This window comes from Penaeus japonicus, unplaced genomic scaffold (assembly GCF_977035675.1).
Source record: "Penaeus japonicus unplaced genomic scaffold, GWHDUDI00000001_assembly GWHDUDI00000008, whole genome shotgun sequence".
Lineage (NCBI taxonomy): Eukaryota > Metazoa > Arthropoda > Malacostraca > Decapoda > Penaeidae > Penaeus > Penaeus japonicus.
Window position 1 is genome coordinate 21,459,006 of NW_028234410.1, and position 10,000 is coordinate 21,469,005.

General features: G+C 35.6%; 1 protein-coding gene across 1 annotated transcript in view; it reads left to right on the top strand.

Annotated features, from left to right (window-relative positions):
• The window catches only part of thoc7 (THO complex subunit 7), a 9,513-nt gene extending 2,248 nt beyond the window's left edge, over nucleotides 1–7,265 (top strand). Inside the window, exons 2-5 of the mRNA XM_043005540.2 lie at nucleotides 1–75; nucleotides 1,085–1,201; nucleotides 2,183–2,378; nucleotides 6,839–7,265. The exon at nucleotides 1–75 is cut by the window's left edge and continues 46 nt beyond it. Coding sequence (XP_042861474.1) covers nucleotides 1–75; nucleotides 1,085–1,201; nucleotides 2,183–2,378; nucleotides 6,839–7,054 — 604 coding nt within the window. The 3' untranslated portion in view covers nucleotides 7,055–7,265. The remainder of the gene's footprint in view (nucleotides 76–1,084; nucleotides 1,202–2,182; nucleotides 2,379–6,838) is intronic.
• Nucleotides 7,266–10,000: the final 2,735 nt, after the last annotated feature.

Below are 10,000 nucleotides of genomic sequence, written 5' to 3' on the forward strand. Positions count from 1 at the left end.
AGATGCCCGCGTGATGATGATGTTTATGAAGTCCTTCATCAAGTGGTGCTCTACAGATGATTCTCCACAGGAATGGTAAGGATATCTTCTTGTTCCTCTTGAAGCTCCTGAGCTAGTTTGTCTATGTCTAATTCATTGTATTAAAACAGTTTTGTTTTGTGTGTGTGTGCATCGATATTTAAGATGTGTATATTTTGATATATATATAGAATCAAATTCAGGTTGGGTAAATTGCTAGGGCAAACTTGATACAGTGGCTGGTTCATACCCCATTAGAGGTTATATCATGTCATTGGAATATTTTCAGTATGATAGATAGCATTCTGTCACATCATAAAGTTTTACAGTATATACACATTGTATTTTTATTTGTGTATACACATTTTTCTTGACTTAACCCCCCCCCAAAAAAAAAAAAAAAAAAAAAAAAAATAAAGTTGCTATATTGCCAGTGGGAGCAGAATTAGGCAAATATATGCCATGTTGCGAGTGGGTAGAAATAATGGAAGCACAATCACTCGAACTCACACAGCACTGTATTTAAAATGAAACGGGCATACATAATTATATATACACAGATCCATTTTCACAGTGGCCTGCCCATCCTCCCATCCTCTTGTTCTTATCTTGTTCTCAGCCTTACTAGTAAGGGTGATGGTTATTCAGTGTCATTTAGTCTTTCTTTTGTTGTTGAGAACCTCACATGTTAGCAATCTTACCTTGAAGTAGGTCCTGAACAATAAACCTGTTAACTTTCACCTCCATTCAGATTAATACAGTAAAGCTTGAGGGTTGTGATTATCAACCAAGTAGTTATTATTTATAGCAAAGTAATGTAAGGATTATGACAAAGATTGTTACTATTAGCAGAACTTAAATAAGTAGATATAGTAAATTGTTATTCTGCTAGAAACTGGCCCACCAATGAGTTTCTTTTTCTTATCTTTTTGTTCTGATGATGCCCAATATTGTTATTACTGAACTTTTTTTCAGTAATAACATATTTTGGGTCAAAGTATATAAAAAGGAGAAAACTATTGTAACTTTTTTCTTTCTGACTATAGTCTTCTATTACATTTTACAGCCAGAACCAGTTTGATCGTCTCCTGACACAGCTGGCATCCATAGAACATTCCTCATTGAAGTGGAAGGCAATCGTTGACATGAATCAAGAGGAGATAAAACATTATGAACTACTAAGGTGGGTATTATGAATTGTGGGTAATGAAAGAGTGTCTTATTGTAGGAAATACCTCCTTATATAGTTATCCATTGCAGACGAGTCTCATGACATACATGATGCACAAGTTTTTGGCATGATGGCGGGTGTCGAGAAGTTTATGATGATAGTCGTCATGCCATTTTTGACATTGGGGGAGAGTGGATCGCTGTGTTCTTTCAGCATTAATTCTATTTGGTGATTGATGATGACAAATGCAATCATAGTTGCTATAACTGACATATTGTTAAGCAAAATTAGTTTAATTTAAAATCCAAAACATAGATGGCACCAATTTCTCCTAGCACCAGCGGGAGAAAAAGCCTTGAATGGCACCCATCCACGTTCTCTAGAAAGCACTATCTTCAGAGAGTGATGAAAGAAATCATGAAAGATTGGGTATGTCATGTGATGCTGCTTTGCCCTGAAATAAGACCTGTCTAGTGTGCCACATAGGCGGCACTAGTGCCAGTCCCAGGGACTGGGTAAGGATTTCTGTCCCTGTCTGCAATGGGTTAAAGATGAAACTGTAATGTGTAATATGGTTGAATAGAATAGTTATATAAGATGTTGGATTGAGGACTTCTAATCAAGGCTTTAGGAGATACATTGTGGACATGAAAGAAAATCACTGACATGTTAACCCGTTAACGACGGGTGACTAGATAACACGTCTAGTGGTTTTTGGGCTACACGACGGGGACGCGTCATTTTGTCCAGCCCGGCGCGCGGGAGGAGCCAGCGCACAGCGCTGGCTCGTGGCTAGTGCGGCCGACAATCCCGACGCGTTAGGCTTATGCGTTCGAGAGTCCCGGAACATCGGTGTTTTTAAGCCGAAATGGTCCCGTCGGGAACGGGTTAATAAGACTGCAGAGCTACCGTGGTAAATTTTTGATGATACAGAAGAAATAGAAAATATAGAAAAAAATTATGATCTGTTGATGAGTGTGATGTATTTTTCAGAGATGAAACTAGCAGAAGTGTTGAAGATGCATATGTAGCCATTGGTATTGCCAAACAAGAATTAGAAGAAGCCAGGCAAGTGCGACGGAACCGGCTAGAGTATGATGCTTTGGCAAGACTGATCAAGGAACACCCTCCACGTTCAGATACAGCTAATAAATTGGCACACCTTACACAGCACTTGCATTCTCTCAAGGTAAGATCATCATTGGTACAAGTACTATTGCTGTTATTTTGATCAGAATTTTAAAGATATAGTTGGTTCATTGCTGTTATCTTCTTTTAGGCCATTTTGCCATGCTTCAAGGACTTCTGTAAAGATCGTAAAGGAAGCATAATAAAGATCAGCAGATTTAGCATTTATTTGTAGCCATTGATTAATCCTATAAGGGAAATTATAGGATAGTTTTGTTTTCATTCTTTACATCTTTTTGGACAATTTCCTGGTTATGAAGTATGACATATGAACAACTCATTTTTGTAAATGGACTGCCATATAGCCTATTATATGCACATAGTTCGGAAACATTCCAAAGCTTCGGTCATTATAACAGTTTGAGTTGGATAACATTGCCATTAACCCCTTCACTACGGACAGTAGAAAACGCCCCTCACGCCGTATCCGAGCTGCCGGCACGCCAAATTTTAAACGTTGCTACTGAATATGACAAGTTTTAAGCCAAAACCTCTACAAGTTTAAAGCCAAAACCTCAACATAATTATCATGTGTTATATATCAAAATATGCATAGTTAACCTCTTCCCCCATGTGCATGTGACAAGTTATTTACATGGGTTGGGAGGAAGATGGAAAGAGTGACCTTGGTGGGAGGCCTCACTCAGATGACCAAAGAAAACAATTGAAATAGTATGGTAAACTAATCATGATGAGTTTTATATTTTTACATAATGTTCCATAAATAAATAATAAAAGGATTGCTAGCAGGGCCCGTCAGTGCATCCCCTGGTATAAGCGAATCCCACTCTTATGTAATAATAATGAAAGTCAAGTAATCCATCGTATCATATCCGACCTCTATTCTGAAAGATCTCGTACAGTATCCAGAAGAAAGAAAACTCAATTCCACCAGAACTCAGCCATGATGCAGTATGCGCGTCCTCGGGTTTGACACGAGCACTGCGAGGACGCAGTATACGCGTCCTTGTGTTGAGTGTGTAACTGTGTATTTGATATGTGATTTTCTCTTTACGCTTATAACCAAACCTCTAGAGCAGGGTAGGCAGAGTGGAGGAGATAGCTCCATCAACCCCTAGGGATTGATAGAACTATCCAAGATATCAGTATATACCAAGTAGTCAAAGGGGGGTTGATAGATACCACAAATAATTATGAACTTTTATGGCAAAATACTGACATTTGTAAAAGAAAGAAAGAAAGAAAAATATAATGCAGTAAATGAAACTTAAAGTTAACTGATGCATATCATGTTGAAGTTATATTCTTTTGTTTATGAAGGGTTCGATGAGGGATCAATGATTCCATTAAAGGGTTGATAATAAAAAAAGTTTGGAACCCCCTGCTCTAAAGTGTAGATATGATGTAAATGCTAGTAATGCAGTGATGAAAAGGAGAATGATCATGATTGAAAGTAAAGTGGAAATAAAGCAACTGGAATTATTTTACATACCATTTATTTGAAAACGTGAACAGATGTCATCCGTAATCCAGGGATGGGCTATACAGCTTTTCTAACATTATGTATATGGCTTCATATTTACTTTTTTTGCTGTTAAAAAGAAACAATGCCTGAAGTGCTTTTGTTCTGTGTTTGGGCTATAAATGGATAAATGTGAAATATGCAATATTCAATGAGAGCATTATATTTTGGTACTATGTAATTATTGGTAAAATATGATTGTTTTGAATAAAAACTGTTTGTGAGGTCGTGCACTGCTAGTTTGGTAATTTAATCATTGGTGACATAAGTCATTGTTCTCTGTGAATCCATGTTTCCCCTGGTCTTTATTCAGAAAAGCGAGATGATAAGAGAGTTTCAGCCAACTTTGAAAGGTTGTACCTCCATATAAAGATGCATGGATCATGATTCTCCAGTATGGTAAAATGTGCCTTAATACCAAAACTGTTAATCACCTATTGACAGACATGGTGTGGTTTAGTGATTGACCATCAATACAGTGTTGACACTGTCTGGAATTGATTAAGCATTAAACCATTCACACCAGGGCTTATATTTGCCTAATGCTGCTCCCACTGGTAAGATGACAAGCGTGCACAGCCTCAAAGCACAAGATCTCTTCCAGCATGAAGCCATGCTCCACCTCTCAGAGTGCTTTTCCCCTGCCCAATTCAACAGGGTGACAAAAGGAGGCTTTTGTATTTGTTTACACTATTCCCATGATGTGATATCATGTCATTGGTGTGAATGGGCTAAGATTTTTAGAAGGCTTTAGTTGCTCATGCAGATGCATGGAGCACATCTCTTCTGTACCATCTAGCATCCCTTGACAAATGTAGTCTGAACAACAAAGTGCCAATCACCCATTTAATCTGTTATCAGGCCAAATAATTGAACATGAAGATAGTTATGATACCCATTGGTGACTGGTTGATAGCTAAATAGTTTTTTTAAGAATTGAAATTAGTGTGTATTGATCACTTACATGCATTTTGAACATAAGGTACATGCTCACATGTGTGTCATTTGAATATATATGGGGACAATAGATTATGAAAAATAGAGCAAAAAGCATCAGATAACCTTGAATTGATTTTCCATTTTTCATTTGACACAATAATTACTAGATTTTGATAAGCTATGCTGGGTCTTAGAAATCTTGTGTAGAAATGAGGAAAAAATGTACTTTGCTGTTTGTAATGTCACCTGATTTGTAAATTTAAGAAAGAATTTAGTGTAGGTACTTACAGTAGATTTAGACATTTTGCACTATACAATATAAACTATCTGGACTGAAACATTGAAGACAGAAGGTAGTTTACCCAATAATTGAAATTGAAGTTCAGTCATTGCTACGTTTTTGAATGTCTATCTAAAGGGGATGGAAAAGATGCCTTTAATTTTGTCTTTTATGGATATAGATAACTTATTCATTCTCACGGATGATAATTGTGAAAAAGAGAATTTTAAAAAGTTCTTTTATCCCCCTGTGGAACTCGGAATGCTGTGCAGAAGATTTGTTTTTGTTGTTTTTGGGAGCCCCTAGGTTTCTCTTGATAGGAAGCTTATTTTGTTCAGGGAGGCAGCCACTTTCACTGGGTCACTCCATTACTCTTGGGAGGATGTACTGTATTGTCTATCACCTGTCCAGGCTTTATTTAGGGCAATTGTCTGTGTGTGTGAGGTGTACTCTGTCTTCTCTAGGGTGTTGTGTTTTTATGCTGCATGTAAGGATAATATTGTGTGTACCCATGTGTGACAAAGCTTGTTTGATGAAGTGTCTGTGTATGTGTATTGTATAAGTACAGGTGTTTGTAGGTAGGGGTACAATGTTCAGAACGCTGTGATATTTTGAAATGCACAGACCTAACGCCTCAGGCCATTCGCCTGCTGAGGTGGCAGCCAGCTGCTATGCCAGCCATACAAATAGCCATGATGTGATGTTGTGTCACCAACAGGAAGACCAGCAGGGCCATGATGTGGTACTGTATCACGTCATCCATCGTTAAGGGGTTAACATAGTTGTATTGTGTATTGTGTTTTCTTTAAATTGTGCTTCAAGGAGTCTTGTTTTGTTTGGGTTTGTAGTTTGTGCAAACCCAACTCTATAACAAAGATTGCAAATCTAATCAAAGAAAATTTGAATGATCAGGCTTCTCTGTGTGAGGTAGTTAGAATTCCTATTCCTTTATTTTTTTGTATAATATGAAACATTATTTTTGTGATGGAATGATCCAGTTACGTATTGAAATAGATAATTTGAAGCCATTTAATTGCTATAAATGGATTGTCCAGCCAGAATCACACTGAATATCTATACATATTTGAGTGCTATATCTTAATCTTTTGCATGAGGATTTATTTTTACAAATATAAAATTATATCTCTCAGACAATTATTTTTTGTTTTTGTTTGCTATGTTAACCCATTCGCGCCGGATGACGTGCTGACACATTTCGTGCTTTTTGCGTCAGACGCCAGTGATGAGATATTTGGCCAAGGCTGGCACTTCGGGTGTGTGAGTGGACAGCCAAGGCTCGCGGCTAGTGCGCCTGAGAATCCCGAAGCGTTAGGCCTATGCATTCCAAAACCCCTGGCATTGTGACCATTCAAAGCCGGAGTCGCCCCGGTGTGAATGGGTTAAATTCATGAGAAGAAAAAAAAAAAGAATAATTTTTGATCAGTTATTATACTAGGAATAAACCATGGGTATATATGGAAGAAGGTAAGTGGTTTGAGAATAATGGAAAATGTAAACCAAATCTGTAACCAGTTGAAAGGATAAGACCAGTATTTTCAAAGAGGAATTTCCTTTTTATAAAGCTGGTCAGGAAAAAAGATCTAGCTTGTACATGGGGATGAAAACATTGAAGCAAAAATGAAATTAGCAAATTAACTATCATATGCTCTTCTTTCCCCAGTATCCTATTTTTAACACTTCATGACCAAAAGCACGGTTTTAGATCTCTTAATTCAAATTGGCTTCCTCTTATTTTCAGTCTAAGAGAGACCAGCTGGAAGAGAAGCTGAGCCTGAGGCGCAAGCAGCTGCACGTCCTGGTCACTGCCCTCCACCAGCTCCAGCAGACCCTTCTCCACGACAACTCCCCGACACGAGAGGACGAACTGACACTCGTCGATGAGATCATTGACCTGACCAAAGCACAGGCGACCATTGACTTGACTGGTTCTGGGGCGGCAATGGATACAACCTAGGGTTTACGGGTTGGTTTATAAGGGTGTTAATTTTTCATATTGTAGTGTCTAATTTTCTGCCATGGGTATCATAGTATTATGAAGATGATCATTATTTTTCTTAATGATGATGATGATGATTATTATTATTATTACTGATGCTCTTTGGATGTGATGGATATATTGACAAAAGTTATATGAAAACGTAATTTGTATAAATGCTAAGGCGCAATATAGGTTTGAATGTGGATGCAAATCCTGTGCAGGTAGGGAGGGGGTGGTTAGAGTAGGTGGTAGTTAAGAGTTTGTTAGTTATTGAGTGTTGTGTGTGTGTGTGTGTGGGGTGTGTGGTGTGTGAGTGTGTGTGTGGGTAGTGTGTGTGTTGTGTGTGGTGTGTTGTGGTGTGTTGTGTGTGTGTTGGGTGTTTTGGGTGTGTGTGTGGTTGTGGTGTGTGTGTGTGTGAGTGTGTGGTGTGTTGTGTGTGTTTGTTTTGGTTGGTTGGTTGGTTGGGTGGTGTGTGAGTGTTTTGTGTGTGTTGTGTGAGTGTGTGTGTGTGTGTGTGTGAGTGTGTTTGTGTGTGTGTGTGTGTGCGTGGTGTGTGTGTGGGGTGTGAGTGGGGGTGTGTGCGTTTGTGTGGGGTGTGTGTGTGTGTGAGTGTGTGTGTGTGTGTGTGTGTGTTGTGTGTGGTGTGGTTGGTGTGTTGTGTGTTGTGTATGGTGTGTGTGTTTGTGTGTGGTGAGTGTGTTGTGTGATGTGGTGTGTGTGGTGTGTGTGTGTGTTGTGTGGTGTAGTGTGTGTATGTGTGTGTGTGTGGTGTGTTGTGGAGTGTGTGTGTGTGAGTTTTGTGTTGATTGGGTTGTGAGTGTGGGTTGTGTGTGTTTGGTGTGTGTGGTGTGAGTGTGTGTGTGTGTGTGAGTTGGTGTTGTAGTGTGTGTGTGTGTTTGTGTGTGTGAAGGATGTGTTTAGTGTGTGTGTAGTAGTGTGTGAGTGTGTGTGTGTGTGTGTGGTGGTGTGAGTGTGTGTGTGGGTGTGGAGTGTGATGTGTGGAGTGTTTGTGTGTGAGTGTAGAGTGTGTGGTGTGTGGTTGAGTGAGTGTGTGAGTGTGTGTATGTTGGGGAGAGTGGTGTGTGTGTGTTGAGTCTGTGTGTGTGTGTGAGTTGTGTTGTGTGTGTAGTGGTGTGTGAGTGTGTGTGTAGTGTGTGGGTGAGTGAGAGTTGTGTGGTGTTGTGTGTTTGAGTGTGAGTGTGGTGTGTGTGTGGTGTGAGTGTGTGTGTGTGTTGTTGTGTTGTGTGAGTGAGTGTGTGTAGTGTGGTGTGTGTGAAGTGTGTGTGAGTGTGTGTGTAGTTGTGTTGTGGAGTGGAGGTGAGAGTGAGTTTGGTTTGGGTTGTTGGTGTGTGTGTTTGGGAGTGAGTGAGGGTGGTTTTTAGTTTGAGTGATGTGAGTTTGTGTGAGTTGTAGAGTTATAAATATATATATATATTACTATATATATATATATATCAGATGTATAATTATATAGGATATATAGTATATATATATATATGTATAATATATATTATGTATATATATACTCGATAATGCATATATATATATATCTAATATATATATATTATATATATAATTATATATATATATTATATTATATATATTCTATTTGCATATATGCATATATATATATATATATATATTTATATATTATATATATATATATATATATATATAGATTCTATATATATATATATCTTATGTGTGTTGTGGGTGTGTGTGTGTTGATATATATATATGTGTGTGTGTGTGTGTGTGTGTGTGAATCAATTATATTCAAATGTATTTATGTATATATAATTATAATAATTATATATATATATATATATCTTGTATAAATATATCTATCATTTATTTATATATGTATATAATATATATATTATATTATATTATATATATATCTATATATATATGATATCATATGTATATATATATATTACACACATATTTACATATATAATGTATATATATATTTATTATATATATATATATTATATATTTATATATCTATAAATATATATATTTATATAGATATATATTTATATATATATATTTTATATATATTACACATTATACTATATATATACACACATATTGATAGTTTATATATATATTACATATATATATTACATATATCTATATATATATAATTTAGAATATATATATATACCTATATCTATATATATTATTATATATATATATATATATATATAAATATATATACTTATATATATGTATATATATAGATATATTATTTATATAATATATGTATATAGATATATATATGTATATATATATATGTATAGAGAGGAGAAGAGAGAGAGTGAGAAGAGGAGAGAGAAGAAAGAGACGGGAGAAAGAGAGAGAGAGAGTGAGAGAGTGATGAAATATATATATTGTAAGATATATTATAAAACTATTTAGTAGTTAGTGATATATATATAGGTATCAGAGAGCGAGAGAGAGAGGAGAGAGAGAGAGGAGGAGAGAGAGAGAAAGCGAGGTAGTTGAGGCGAGAGAAGAGAGAGAGAGAGTGAAGAGGAGAGATGAATATATATAACTGTAATATATATATATATATATAGATATAAATATATATATATATTATAATATTTATATATAATATATATGTGATATATATATATATATATATATTATATATATATATATATTATATATTTATATTATTATATGTATATGATTATATATATATATCTTATATATTAATATTTTATATATTATATATATATACATAATCTATAGGGTATACATATATATATATTACATATTGATATATATAGATATAGATATAGATACTATTTTTATTATATATATACATAGTATTATACATACATATATTTGAATATATATATATATATATATATTGAGCTGTAATTACTTATATAATATGTATATATATTC